The sequence below is a fragment of the Coenobita brevimanus genome, chromosome 71, assembly GCF_032717465.1.
Source record: "Coenobita brevimanus isolate Jiangsu-jjx chromosome 71, ASM3271746v2, whole genome shotgun sequence".
Lineage (NCBI taxonomy): Eukaryota > Metazoa > Arthropoda > Malacostraca > Decapoda > Coenobitidae > Coenobita > Coenobita brevimanus.
Genome location: NC_137024.1, coordinates 21,128,601 through 21,144,778, shown reverse-complemented (window position 1 = coordinate 21,144,778; position 16,178 = coordinate 21,128,601). Strand labels below are relative to the sequence as shown.

The following is a 16,178-nucleotide window of genomic DNA, read 5'->3' as shown; positions in this document are numbered from 1 at the left end:
GTCTGTTGAGCAAGGAAGAGTGGCTGTGCATGACAGAAATAAATGGAGAGAAATTGTGAATGAATAAGTGATGATGCAGCCCTGAGGGGATATTCTCCCGCATTTGGTCTGATCAGTTATTTCAGGTCAGGTGCGGGTATGGGGATGAGTCTGTTATGATGTGGCAGGGGTAAACCAGCTCTGCTGTCGGGCCCTGCTGCGGATGTCACTGATTGCATTGCGCAGTTGACCCTTGTGCAGTGTGGTGCGGTGAGGATCTGTCCGTTCTTCCCTTTGGGGCTAAGATGCGAATGAATGTGTTTGAATGGATGAGTAAATGGGGAGTGTGTCGTCCTGTCTCGGCTACCTCCCTTTCCTTGGGGGAAGCAGCCTAGGTATATAGATAGATAGACAAGTGAGCATACAAGTAATCTGTAGTACATTATATAAGGCTGTGAGTTAAAATCTGATTAAATTAATCCTAAGTCAACCCTTTCATTGTGATTGTTCATTTGAATACTTCATTCAGGCTTACCCCAGATGTTTTGTCATCTGAGAGTAATCTTAATGCTCAATGGTTAAAAAAAACTATATCAAATTACCCTTTTTCTGCTGCTGATACAGCTGGGAAAATCATCAAGGCTAAAACTAGACAGGTTTATTCCATTATGAGTAATACCTGTATTAGCATTCAAAGAGTTAGCTACTTGATCATGGCTGGATAATGATCACTCACGGCTGGAAGGGCGAAGAAGGAGATGGCGAATACACTGAAGCAGGAGGCAACAATTTTCCCCATCCACGTCCTGGGCACGGTGTCTCCATAGCCTATGGTTGTCACAGTTATCTGACAAAAACAAAAAGAGGCTGGGTAACATTTCATCCTAAAAGTACAGGAAGTCCTCCTTACACTGCATGTGGCCTTTGTTACTTGTTTATACATTTATTTATCTGTTTCGCTATATTGTACACCCACAGTCTACAATAATACTTAAAATAATTGCTTATTAAATCTCTATGAGTATTGCAACCTACTAAGTTGATGTGCCATTTTCCCCCAGTTTTAAGAAATAACTGTATGGAGAGAATACTGATATTCTGGAACACATTTCTTACATATAGCGAGGACTTACTGTACATTAAAGCTAAACAACTTTATAATATTTCTCGTTAAGAAGAAAGTAAAATTTTACCCATGATTTCTCAGATTCACCTGCGACAGTAGAACTCGTACTCCGAGTGGTTTCTGTTCATGACAGAAGGTATTCATAAAAAAAAAAAAAAAAAAAAAAACTACTCTAACTTTAGGTGAGTACACCTTTATAAAACTGGGTATAATAGTCAAGTAATCTCTTTATAATGACAGACCATTGTCTGTCCCTATATGAGTTTATCCTGCAACTCCTCCCAGGCCTGAGGACTGACTTTAATGAAACTTTACAGGAACACTCCCTAGGACTCCAGATTTTGTATGAACTTTTTTGGTTATAAAATTCTGAAAAATATTTTATTTAAAAAAAAAAAAAGTTACCCCCTATAGTTTGTTTTCTGTGATGCAGCCATGAAGCCAAGTTCAAATTCTTCCAGCCTTATGCATAATACTGTAGTTTATTCATACATATTTAGTTTATATTAAAGTAAAAAAAAGTAAAAAAAAGGCAGTGGACTAAATGAGCGAAGGTTGCCACAGGTGGCCCTATGTGAGCTGAAAGAAAATTGTATTATACTGGCTATTTCAGCCATAACAAATATGTCGCTGCATTACCTGTTAAGCAATAAATCACACACACACACACACACACACACACGAGTCAGACATTTACCACTGAGCTCTGCTCTGGGAACACCGAAGCTGTATCTGTTTATGGGTCAAGCTCGTTTACAGTAATTTAAGTGATGTTCCAACATAGTAAAACAAATAATTGCAAATAAGTGTAGTTTAAAGTAAGCAAACATCTATAAATCAGTGTCTAGGAATGTGCCGAGTTTCCTTACATCAGCTAGACAATACCAAGGCAAGTAGACAGCAGTGATGCAACTGCTGTAAGTAGAGATTATCTTTTCTTTAAGAAGGCTTCATATTTTGGAAAGATGCCTTTAGAAGGTGCTAAGAGATAAAGGTAAAAAAAAAAAAGGAATGATTTCTTCCCGGAACTGGTTGAAATGGAAGCTACAATAGAATAGTTGAAAATGTAAATAGACAAGAGAGAACTTTTCAAAAGGAAATTGATGAAATCAAGAATAAGCTACGCAAACAGAAGGGAAAAATGAAGCATTAATAAAGGAAATATACAGAACAGCCACAAATTGATGAACTATCAGTTGTGGTAAATTAAATGAGAACGAAGGCTAGTGAAATGGGACGTACAGTTGTCAACCTTAAGATAATTATGGATGATTTCAGAAATGATACGGAGAAAACCAGGCAAGCAAGCAGTCTGATAATCCAAACTGGTAACACTGAAGAGAAAATAACACAGGTAAATGAAATGGTGAGAAATCGCAAAGATGAGGTTCAAACTACATATGCTGAAATGGTGAAAGTAAAGAATTATTTAGAAACAAAGGCAGAAGAACAAAATGTAAGAAAGGATGTGAAAGAAATCATAAAAAACAACCCCAAACCAGTCAGGGAAGCTGTAGAGATTAAAGTCTATAGTAATCACTGGCATAGGTGAAGAAATAAAATAAAGAATCTCAAGGGACAAAAAGGAGATGGAAAATCTAATGAACATACTGAAGCAAGCATCAGAGGATATCTGTGAAGACAGAGAAGAACATAAAAGGGTTAGGGAAATATGAGACAAGTCAAGGCCCCTAAAAGTAACTTGCCAGAGTGCAAACACTGTAGAGTAAGTATTAAAAAATGCCAACAAACTCATGGAAAAGACCCCCTGGGGGTAGGAAGGTTTTTCAAGAATACTCCCCCAGTATCCCTGCTTGTCGTAAAAGGCGACTAAAAGGGTTGGCGGAGGGTTAGTGCCCCTCCCCGGAAAACAACTAACTAAAAAGACAAACAAGAAGCCTCGGACAAGGCCTGACCAAACGATGACGACCCATGACTGGACAAAGGACTCGATAATGGCAACATGAAATGCAAGAGGTGCGAATGATGAGGTGAAAGAGAGAGAGATTGTCCAGGTGCCTGAGGGTGCGAAAGTGGATGTATGTGGAATAACTGAAACAAAATGGAGAGGAGAAAGTGTGAGAGAATGGAAGTATGGATGGGGTATATGTGCAGGAGTAGGTGAGAATGAGAGGGCAAAAGAGGGAGTATGTATAGTTGTGAGAAAAAGATGGAAGAAGAGCATAAGACAGTATGGATCACTTGGGGGAAGGATTGTGTGGGTAAGGTTGAAAGTTGGAATACAAATGTGGGGGATTGTGTGTGTGTATGTGCCAACGCAAGATCACGCTAGCAGAGTGAGAGAAGAGTTCTGGACAAATGTGGAAGTGTGCATGGAAAAGTTTGGAAGGAATGAGAGTGTGTTTTTGACTGGTGATATGAATGGTAAAGTAGGGAATGTGAAGGTGGATGGAATAGTTGGTGAGTGGGGTGTGCCTGCTGAGATAGATGAGAATGGCAGTACATTAGTGGACATTTGTGCTGGGAGGGGGTTGGTGATAGCCAATACCCTCTTCAGGCATAAAATGATCCACAGGTATACATGGCGAGTGATGAGAAGGGTGGGTGGTGAACTGAATGAAAGGAGGGCAATGATTGATTATGTGTGTGTGAATGAAAGGATGCGAAGATGTGTAATGGATGCAAGAGCATATAGAGGTTGGGGGAGTGGACTTTCTGATCATTACTTGGTGGTGGTCAAAATTAGGATCCAAGTAAGATGGAGAAATAGAAGAAGGGAAAGACGAGAGAAAGGAGTAGTTGCAAGGAGAGTGGAAAGGTTACAAGAGGATGAGAAAAAGGCAGAGTATAAGAGAGAAGTGGAGGAACGATTGGGCAAATATGAATTGGAACAGATGGAGGACGTGGAAGGTGTGTGCAGGATATCTACAAAAGAAATATGTGCAGCATGTGATGTGGTGTGTGGGAGGAAGAGAAGAAGGAGGGGAATGCAAGGAACAGCTTGGTGGACTGAAGAGATGGGAAAGGCTTTGGCACAAAAGAAGAAAGCATACAATAAATGGATGAGAAATAGGGGCATGCAAGAAGCTGAGAGGTGGAAGAGAGAGTTATATGTAGAAAGAAAGGGAGGTGAAAAGATAAGTAAGAGAGAGTAAGAAGAGATGGATGAGGAATTTGGAAGGAATTTGAGTGTAAAGTGGAGAGACTAAGAAAATGATCTGGAAAGAGGTGAAGAAAGTAAGACAGGGTGGAAGTGAGGTTAGCAGGGGAGTGAAAGATAAAAATGGTAGTTTACTAGTGGAGAAGGGAGAAAAAGCGAGCAGATGGAGAGAACACTTTAAGGAATTGTTGAACATACAGGATAGAAGTAATGTGAGTATAAGTGGCTGGGAAATGGCTGGGAGAAGGAGGGAGGTGAGAAGACAGGAAGAAATCAGTAGGATAGAAGTTGTGGAAGCAATGAAGAAAGTTAAATTGGGGAAAACCCCAGGAATTGATGGAGTGTGTGGTGATATGCTGAAGCATGGAGGAGAGATAGTAGTAGAATGGATGTGGAAGATGTGCAGATTGGCCTGGGAGGAAGGTACTGTAGAGTCCCGGAGGATTGGAAGTCAGGTATAATTATTCCCTTGTACAAAGGAAAAGGGGAAAAAGAAGTGTGTGGTAATCATAGGGGCATTTGTCTTCTTAGTGTAATAGGAAAAGTGTATGGTAGGATACTTATTGACAGAGTTAGAGAAAGAACAGAGGAATTAGTTGGTGAAGAACAGGGAAGCTTTAGGAAGGGAAGAGGTTTTGTAGATCAGATATTCATTCTTAGATCTTTAGTGGAAAAGTTTCTAGGGAAGGGAAAGAAGTTGTATGCGGCTTTCATGGATTTGGAGAAAGCATATGGCAGGGTGGATAGACAAGGATTGTGGAAAGGATTAAGAATATATGGAGTAGATGGGAAGTTATTGAATGCTGTGAAGAGTATATATGATGGTGCGAAGGCTGCAGTGCGTGTGGATGGTGAACTAAGTGAATTTTTCTCTTTGAAGATTGGGTTGAAACAGAGATGTGTCATGTCTCCATGGTTGTTCAATCTGTACATGGGTGGGTTAATAAAAGAGGTACAAGGTAGGGTACTGGATGTTGGAGTGGCTCTGGTGAGAGAGGATAGTGTTTGGAAATTCCCTGTACTGTTGTTTGCAGATGATACTGTGTTGTCGAGTGAAGACGAAGGGGAGCTGCAAGGCTTGGGGGATGAGTTTGGGAGAGTGTGTAAGAAACGGAATCTAAAGGTGAATGTAGGGAAGAGTAAAGTGATGGTCTTTGAGAGAGGTGAAGTCAGTGAATGTACAGCGAGGTTGGATGGTGAGGAATTGGAAAATGTGAGTACGTTTAAGTACTTGGGTAGTGTGATGAGTAAGGATGGAGGTTTGGGGGGTGAAGTGCTTGAAAGGATACAGAAGGGAAGAAAGGTTGCTGGTTCCTTGAAAGAAGTGATAAGAAACAGGGAAATGAGCATGGAAGTGAAAAAGTTACTACATGACAGTATTGTGATACCAACTCTAACGTACGGAAGTGAAGCTTGGATGTTGTTGGAAGGACATAAGTCAAGAGTGAGAGTAGTGGAAATGAGTTATTTAAGAGGAGCCTGTGGAGTCACATGGAGAGACAGGCTGACGAATGAGGATATAAAGGAGCGTTGTGGTGTTGATGTGGATGTGATAGGAATCGTTATGAGGAACACACTGAGGTGGTTTGGCCATGTGGAGAGGATGGAGGGTGAAAGACTGACGAAGAGAGTGTATGTGAGTGAGGTGGAGGGGGGAAGAGGAAGGGGGAGGCCGAGGATGAGATGGAGGGATGGGGTGGAGAGGTATATGAGAGAGGAGGGTGTGAGTTGGGAGCATGGCAGTGAAATGGCGGGGGACAGGGCTACGTGGAGGCGATTTGTTTGTGGCCACCCCAAAAGGGATTGAGGAGTCTGGCAACAGATAGACAGATAGATGGATAAAAAGATGCCTAAATCAAGAGGAATTGGGAACACTAAAGGAGAAGATTGAGGAAGCAAAAACAAAGAACGAGGAAAGATCAGAGGAAGAGAAGAGCAAAATTGTTTACAAAGCAATTGGATTGCAGGTACGAAAGTGGTATATAACCAAAAGGGAATAATAATAAGAAAGTTTTTAGACTCAAGCTATGGCAAGTATGTAAACAAAGTGATTAAGTTGATGTTCTCAAATGTAGATGGAAAGGTATTGAAATTATTGGAGATGAAAAACTATACCAAAGAAAAGGAACCACATATTATTTGCCTAACTGAAACAAAAATAACCCCAAGGATATCAAACGATATCCTAAAGTTAGAGTAATAAAATATATGGAGATGAGATAGGAATAAAAAAAAATAGGGGGAATTATAATATTAACAAAGAAAAATCTACAAGTCAAAGAAATAAAACTAGATATACCCTCACAAGTAGAACTGATTGCAGTAGAGATTAACACATCTGAAGGGAGAGTAACTGTGGCTAATTTATACATGCCACCCAGAACAAACACTTGGGAGAGGCGAATATGAAGACCTGGCGGAGAGTACAATTCAGAGTTTAAAAGCATTACAATATATATATATATATATATATATATATATATATATATATATATATATATATATATATATATATATATATTTATGTGAGGAAGAACGAACCAAAAGCAACGAGCCCGCAAAACTGTCCCTTAGAAGAGAAAAACAAAATGCAAGAGAGAGCCAAATTCAAAATCCGATCATTTCGAGATGCTTGGACACTACGTTTGAAAGACTGGAGATCATGGGAAGCAGGAAATACAGACAGAGGGAGACAGTTCCAGAGATGACCTGTAGCATAAATGAAGGACTGGGAGTAACGGTTAACTCTTGCATTAGAGAGTTGGACAGAAAAGGGATGAGAGTTTGCTGCTAGACGGGTGCTACGCGCCCGTCGTAGAGGTGGAGGAATGCATGCAGACAGTTCAGAGGAGCAGTGACCATTGAAGTAGCGATAGAAAAGAGGTAAAGATGCAACAGTGCAGTGAAGAGACAAAGGTCGAAGGGAGTCAGTAAGAGGAGGAGAGTTAATGAGGAAAAAAGCCTTTGACTCCACCCTATTGAAAAGAGCTGTATAAGGGGAGCCTCCCCACACATGAGACTTGTACTCCACGCAGGGGCGGATAAAACCCCTATATAGAGTCAACAGTTATGCAGAGGTAAAGAAGGAACAGAGTCGGCTTAGCACACCAAATCTCTTGGAAGCAGATTATACAAGAGATGTAACATGATCTCTCCAAGATAAGTCCCGAGTAAATGAAACAGCAAGTATGTTCAAGAATGATGCAGGATTAAGCTGAATATTATTAAACATTAGTGGGTATACCTATGGAAGATTTTGTCGGGTTGATAGGTGCAAAAATTGAGTCTTTGATGCATTAAGAACAACCAGATTATTTTTACCCCAGTTAGAGATATGAGCCAAGTCAGACATTAGGTGTGCCATAGCCACATCCCTTGTTTGTTGAAGTAACTGCTGAGATGGACGTTGCGGGAATCGAATGGAAAGGTGAAGGGTGGAGTCATCAGCGTATGAGTGGATAGAGTTAGATGTACAGCTTAGAAGGACATTGATGAATAAAAGGAAGAAAGTTGGTGATAGGACAGAACCCTGAGGAACACCACTGTTAATAAATCTAGAAGAACGACGGCCATCTACAACAGCGGCTATAGAACGACCAGAAAGGAAGCTAGAGATGAAGGCACAGATAGAAGGATAGAAACTGTAAGAGGGCAGTTTGGAAAATAAAGATTTATGCCAGACTCTATCGAAAGCCTTTGAGATGTCAAGTGCAATGGCAAAGCTTTCACCAAAGTCCCGAAAGGAGGATGACCAGGAGTCTGAAAGGTAGGTGAGAAGATCGCCTGTGGAGCGTCCCTGATGGAACCCATACTGATGATCAGAAAGAAGGTTGTGATAGGAAAGATGCTTTAAAATTTTTCTATTAAGAACAGACTCGAAAACTTTTGAGATACAGGATGTTAAAGCAACTGGACGATAGTTAGAGGGTTGGGAGTGGTCACCCTTCTTTGGGACTGGCTGAATAAGAGCAAACTTCCAGCAAGAAGGAAAGGTACAAGTTGACAGACAGAGGCGAAAGAGTTTGCCTAGGCAGGGTGTAAGCACAGAAGCACAGTTCTTGAGAACAACAGGAGGGACTCCATCAGGCCCACATGCCTTATTAGTACTGAGGCCTGTGATGGCAGAAACTACATCAGCTGAAGAAATTTTAATGTCAGCCATGAGGAAGTCAGAGGGGGGAAGTGATGGAGGAACAGCACTGGAATCGTCTAAGGTGAAATTGGAGGAGAAAGTCTGAGAGAAGAGATCTGCTTTATCAGTAGAAGAAATAGCTACAGAGCCATCAGAGTAAAGAGGAGGGAAGGATGATGAGGTAAAGTTTTTAGAAAGGTTTTTGGCAAGGTGCCAGAAGGAGCAGGAAGAATTCGAGTTAGAGAGTTGAGAGCATTTAGTACGGACGAAATTATTTTTTGCAGAGCGAAGAACAGACTTAGCATGATTCCGGGCAGAAACGTATAAAAGATGTGATTTAGGGGTGGGTTGGCTCCGGTACCTTTTATAGGCCCTCTCCTTGTTGCGGACAGCATTAGAACAAGCGTGATTAAACCAAGGCTTTCGTGCATTAGTCAAAGGATATGAGAAAGGAATGTATGCTTCTATGCCCAAGAGAATAACCTCCATAATGCGCAAGGCACACCCAGATGGCTCCCGGCTGGAAGCAATAATCATTCCAGGGAAAATAAAAGAAGTACTGCCTGAGGGCCTCCCAATCCACTGCTCCAAAGTGCCACAGACAACGTTTCTTTGGAGGGTCCGCAGGCCGTATCGGAGCAATAGGACAGGTTAAGGTGATAAGGTTGTGATCTGAGGAACCCAATGGAGAGAAAAGATTAACAGTGTAAGCAGAAGGATTAGTTGTAAGGAAGAAGTCAAGTATGTTGGAGCTCTCTCCAAGGCAGTCAGTGATATGGGTAGGGTGCTGTACAAGCTGCTCTAGGTCATTAAGGATAGAAAAGGTGTAAGCTTGTTCACAGGTGGATCAGTGAAAGGAGAGGAGAGCCAAAGGTGGTGGTGAACATTGAAATCTCCTAAAATGGTGATTTCAGAGAAAGGAGGAATGGATAGAATGTGTTCCATCGTAGAAGTAAGAGTGTCAAAGAATTTTTGATAGTCAGTAGAATTAGGAGATAAGTAAACATCGCAGATATATTTAGTTAGAGAATGACAGGAAAGCCGAAGCCAGAGTGTGGAGAATTCAGAAGAATCGAGTTCAGGAACACGAGAGCAGGATAAGTTGTTGCGTATGTATACACAACAGCCTCCTTTGGCTTTGAAATGAGTATAGAGAAAGTAGGAGGATACAGAAAAGAGTCTGCTGTCAGTTGCCTCAGACAACTGAGTCTCAGAAAAAAAAAGTGAGGTTTAGAGAAGGAGAGGTGGTGCTCAACAGAGTGAAAGTTAGAGGAATGGCCACGAATGTTGCAGAAATGAAGAAGAGAGTCAGGCAGTGGTTCCAGGCATCTTGAGTTGTCACCGGGAGAGAGGCAGAAGATGGGGGCATTTATGGTCTCCCCCCCCCTAGGAACTTCGAGGCTGTTATTCGACGCCATTTTCTTTTTTTAATTTTGAAAAGGAAGTGTGGTGTGTCCTGTGCATGTAGTTTGGTGTTGATAGTTAGAGCAACTTGTATTGGAGAGCATGCTGGCCTACTCTCTGTGTTACTGAGACACTGAAAAAGTTCAGCAAAGGGGGATGGTCGGGACCTAGTCCCGAGGGCTGATGAAACGGGAGTTCCAGCTCTCCCTCTCATCAGCTTTCCATCCACCTTGCGAGTACTGCCCTGCTCGAATGGTGCTACAGTCTACTTCTGGAAATCTGAAAGAATTGTATTAACTGATGATTTCAGTATAATACAAATTGGAATACTCTAGATGTAACCAGCCATGAAAGCTGTTGGGGTCAAAAACTGTATCTTGTGCAGGACTTTTTCCTAGCACAACGTGTAAAGAAAAACACAAGAAAAAGAGAACTTGATGATTCATCAGTACTAGATCTTATATTTACTAGGCAAGAAAATGATATTCACAATATATTGTATCACCCTCCATTCGGCAAAAGTCTATCTATCTATAGCCCGACCCCCTAATCCCGCAAAGGGTGGCCGCAGACAAAACGCCTCCAAGTCGCTCTGTCACCCACCATTTGACTACCCTTCCCCCAACTCACCCCCCCCTCCCTCGTATACCTCTCAACTCCATCCCTACACCTCATTCTCGGTCTACCCCTCCCTCTACCTCACCTACATACACCCTCTTAGTCAGTCGTTCATTCTCCATTCTCTCCACATGTCCAAACCACCTCAGTGTATTTCTCCTAATCTTCTCAACCACATCCACATCCACCCCACAACGCTCCTTCACTTCTTCATTCGTCAACCTGTCCCTCCATGTCACTTCACATGCTCCTCTCAAGTAACTCATTTCCATTGCTCTCACACTTGACTTGTTCCCCTCGTGCAAGGTCCACGCCTCGCTTCCATACATCAGGGTAGGGATCACAATACTATCATGCAGTGACTTCTTAACTTCCATACTCACCTCCCTATTTCTCATCACTGCTTTCAGTGAACCAACAACCTTCCTTCCCTGCTGTACCCTTTCACGCACTTCATCCCTCAAAGTTCCATCCTTACTCTTCACACTACCCAAGTACTTGAATACACTCACATTCTCCATATCCTCACCATCCAACCTCACAGTACATTCTGTGACTTCATTCCTCTCAAACACCATAACTTTACTTTTGTTTACATTAACTATCAGCTTCCTCCTCCTACACACTGTCCCGAATTCATTCACCAAACCTTGCAACTCCCATTCATATTCACTCAACAATACTGTATCATCATCAAATAGCAACACTGGAATCTTCCAAATCTCACCCTCATTCATTAGAGCCACCCCCACATCCACTGCCCTACCTTGCACCTCATTTACAACCCCATCCATGTATATATTAAACAGCCATGGAGACATCACACAACCCTATTTCAGTCCCACACTGAGATAAAAAAACTCACTCAGCTCACCATCCACTCTCACCGTAGCACTAGCTCCTTCGTACATACTCTTCAGAGCACTCAACAATTTCCCCTCCACTCCATATATTCTTAATACCTTCCACATACCATTCCTATCTATTCTGTCATAAGCTTTCTCCAAGTCCATGAAGGCAGCATACACTTTCTTTCCCTTCTCTAGATACTTCTCCACTAAACATCTTAGAACAAATATCTGATCTACACACCCTTTTCCTTCCTAAAGTGACCATGCATTATTAAATTGCAATTTCAGGATTGCATATGACATAGGTAACAGTAATGAGTTAAAAAATGAGCCTAAATTACAAAGATGGAAACTACCATGATCTAAAGAAGTCTATCTATCTATCTATAGCCTGATGCCCTAATCCCGCAAAGGGTGGCCGCAGACAAAACACCTCCAAGTCTCTCTGTCACCCACCATTTGACTACCCTTCCCCCAACTCACTCCCCCCTCCCTCATATACCTCTCAGCTCCATCCCTCCACCTCATCCTCGGTCTACCCCTCCCTCTCCCTCCCTCCACCTCACCTACATATACCCTCTTAATCAGTCTTTCATTCTCCACTCTGTCCACATGTCCAAACCATCTCAGTGTATTTCTCCTAATCTTCTCAACCACATCCACATCCACCTCACAACGTTCCTTCACTTCTTCATTCGTCAACCTGTCCCTCCATGTCACTCCACATGCTCCTCTCAAGTAACTCATTTCCACTGCTCTCACTCTTGACTTGTTCCCCTCTTGCAAGGTCCACGCCTCGCTTCCATACGTTAGGGTAGGGATCACAATACTATCATGCAGTAACTTTTTAACTTCCATACTCACCTCCCTATTTCTCATCACTGCTTTCAGTGAGCCAACAACCTTCCTTCCCTGCTGTACCCTTTCACGTACTTCATCCCCCAACGTTCCATCCTTACTCATCACACTACCCAAGTACTTGAATGCACCCACATTCTCCATATCCTCACCATCCAACCTCACTGTACATTCTGTGACTTCATTCCTCTCAAACACCATAACTTTACTCTTGTTTACATTAACTTTCAGCTCCCTCCTCCTACACACTGCCCTAAATTCATTCAACAAACCTTGCAACTCCCACTCATCTTCACTCAACAATACTGTATCATCATCAAACAGCAACATCGGAATCTTCCAAATCTCACCCTCATTCATTAGAGCCACCCCCACATCCACTGCCCTACCTCGCATCTCCTTTACAACCCCATCCATGTATATATTAAACTGCCATGGAGACATCACACAACCCTGTTTCAGTCCCACATTGAGATCAAGGAACTCACTCAGCTCACCATCCACTCTCACCGTAGCACTAGCTCCTTCGTACATACTCTTCACAGCACTCAACAATTTCTCCTCCACTCCATTCTTAATACCTTCCACATACGTTGCCTATCTATTCTGTCATAAGATTTCTCCAAGTCCATGTAGGCAGCATACACTTTCCCTTCTCTAGATACTTCTCCATTAAACATCTTAAAACAAATGTCTGATCTACACACCCCTTTCCCTTCCTAAATCCCCCTTGTTCTTCTCCAACTAGCTCCTCTGTCATATGCCTAACCCTATGAATGAATATTCTTCCATATATTTTACCAGTCACACTAAGAAGGCAAATACCCCTATGGTTACCACATACTTCTCTCTCCCCTTTTCCTTTGTATAAAGGAACAATTATACCTGATTTCCAGTCCTCTGGAACTCTTCCCTCTTCCCAAGCCAATCTACACTCTTCCATATCCACTCCATAACAATCTCACCCCCATACCTCAGCATTTCACCACACACTCCATCAATTCCTGGGGCCTTTCCCATCTTCATCTTCTTCAATGCTTTCACTACTTCCGCCCTACTGATCTCTTTCTCCCTCCACGCATCTCCTCTCCCAGCCATTCCCCAACCACTTATACTCGCACTGCTCTCACCCTCTAAATTCAACAAATCCTCAAAGTGTTCCTTCCATCTCCTCAATTTCTCTCTCTTCTCCATCAACAAACTATTATATATTCCTATCTTTCACTCCCCTACTATTTCCCTTTCACACTGCCTTACTTTCTTTACCTCCTTCCAAAACAATATCTAACTCTCCCTCCATTTCACACTCAGATTCCTCCCAAATTCCTCATCCACTTTCTTCTTACTCTCCTTCACCAGTCTCTTCACCTCCCTTCTGCTCACATATACCTCTCTCTTGTTTTTAGAAAAGATTGGGAAAAGGAGCTTAGAGGACAAGATTTAAATGTTATATAGAGAAAGTTTATGAATTTTATGAAAAAGGAGTCCAAAATTACATCCCACAGCACAAAGAAACAGAAACGAAAATAAAGAAATGGTTCAATACAAAATTATAAAAATCAAAAGAAAAATGAAACTTGTTGTGGAACAGATACAGAGGACACAATAGTGATTGGGCATATAACAACTATAAACAGGAAACAAATGATTATACAAGAGTAAGGAGAGAAGTTCAAAGACAGCTTGAGGAAGACATCGTAAAAAAAAAAAAGTAGTGATGAACCTAAGCTATTTTACAGCTACATCCAAAGCAAAACCAAAGTTAAAGATAAAATACAGTCCATTATGGACGAGGGGATCATCTATACACAAGAAAAAGATATTTGTAAAGTACTAAAAACTACATTCCAATCAGTTTTTACAGAAGAAAATAATTTTGAAGGGGATGGTATGGAACATGCATGCCCACACATATTACCAAGATTTAGAGTTATCAGAAAAAGAAGTTCAGGAAGAGTTAAATAAACTACACAAAAGAAAAGCAAATGGTCCTGACGAAATTTCAGGTTGGGTGCTACATGAATGTGCAAAATAGTTAAGTAGACCACAATATTTAATATTCGAGGAATCCTTAGGTCAAGGTAAATTACCTGATATTTGGAAGAAAGGAAACATTGTTCCCCAATTCAAGAATGGGAATAAACAGAATCCACTCAACTACTGACCAGTATCACTGACCAGTCTTCACGGCATTCAATAACGTCCCATCTACTCCATATATTCTTAATACTTTCCACAAGCCTTGTCTATTCACCCTGTCATATGCTTTCTCCAAATCCATTAATGTTGCATACAACTTCTTTCCTTTCTCTACACTTTTCCACTAAGGATCTAAGAATGAATATCTGATCTACACAACCTCTTCCCTTCCTAAAACCTCCCTGTTCTTCTCGAACTAATGCCTCTGTTATTTCCCAAACTCTGTCAATAAGTAGCCTACCATATACTTTTCCTACTACACTAAGAAGACAAATGTCCCTATAATTACCATGCACCTCTTTTTCCCCATTTCCTTTTTACAGGGGAATAATTATACCTGACGTCCAGTCCTCCGGGACTCTACCTTCCTCCCAGGCCAATCTGCGCATCTTCCACATCTGTTCTATTACTATCTCTCCCCCATGCTTCAGCATTTCACCACACACTCCATCAGTTCCTGAGGCTTTCCCACTTTGACTTTCTTCATTGCTTCCGCAACTTCCATCCTACTGATTTTTTCCAGTTTTCTCACATTCATCCATCTCCCAGCCATGCCTCAGCCACTTATACTTGCATTACTTTCATTTTCTATGTTCATCAATTCCTTCAAGTGTTCTCTTCATCTGCTCACTTCTCCCTTCACTAGTAATGTACAATTTTTATCTTTCATTCACCGACTAACTTCTTTGACACCCTGTCTAACTATCTTTACCTCTTTCCAGAACATTGTCTTACATTCTCTCCACTTTACATTCAAATTCCTTCCAAATTCCTCATCCACTCGCCTCTTACTCTCTCTTACTAATCTTTTCACCTCTCTCTCCCTCTCTACATATAACTCTCTTCTGTCTCTCAACTTTTTCCACTCCCATGTTTCTCATCCATTCACACTATGCTTTCTTCTTTTGTGCTACAGCCTGTCTCACCTCTTCATTCCACCATGCTTTTCCCTGCATCCCCTTTCGTCTTCTCTTCACCCAACACAACACCTCACATGCTGCACCGATTACCGTGAATATCTTGAACACACCTTCCACGTCTTCCATTTGCTCCAATCCATATTTACCCAATCGCTGCTCCACTTCTCTCTTATATTCTGCCTTCTCTCCATCCTCTTGTAACCTTTCCACCCTCTTTCTATGAACTTTTACCTCCCTTGCTCCCCTTCTATTTCTTCACTTTATTTGGACCTTGATTCTCACCACCACAAAGTGCTGGTCAGAAAATTCACTCCCCCAGCCTCTATATGCTCTTCCATCCATTATACACCTCATCCTATCATCCACACACATATGATGAATCATTGCCTTCTGTTTATTCAGTTCACCGCCCACCCTTCTCATCACTCGCCACGTATAGCTATGGATCATTTTGTGCCAGAAGAGGGTATTGGCTATCACCAACCCCTTCCCAGCAGAAATGTCCATTAAAGCACTGCCATTCTCATCCATCTCTGCAGGCACACCCCACTCACCAACTACTCTATCCACCTTCACCTTCCTTACTTTTCCATTCATATCTCCATTCAGAAACATTCTCTCATTCCTTTCAGACTTTTCCATGCATGCTCCACATTTGTCCAGAACTCTTCTCTGACCAGAACTCTTCTCTGACTTTGCTTGCACGATCTTGCGTTGGCGTGTACACGCACACAATCTCCCACATTTGTAGTCTAACTTTCAATCTTACCCACACAATCCTTGAGCCAACTGATCCATACTCACTTATATTCTCCTTCCATCTGTTACAACAATACACACTCCTTTTGCCCTCTCATTCTCACCTACTCCCAGTGGCGGATTTAGGATAGGACCGAGTAGGCCATGACCTAGGGCCCCGCGCCTGTGAGGGCCCCGCGCCTCAGAAAAAAGAAAATAATAATAATAATAA

General features: G+C 41.8%; 1 protein-coding gene across 1 annotated transcript in view; it reads right to left on the bottom strand.

The window, feature by feature from the left end:
• The window catches only part of LOC145406698 (potassium voltage-gated channel subfamily KQT member 1-like), a 553,790-nt gene that overhangs the window by 337,533 nt on the left and 200,079 nt on the right, over nucleotides 1-16,178 (bottom strand). The window contains exon 6 of the mRNA XM_080277799.1: nucleotides 716-826. Coding sequence (XP_080133925.1) covers nucleotides 716-826 — 111 coding nt within the window. The remainder of the gene's footprint in view (nucleotides 1-715; nucleotides 827-16,178) is intronic.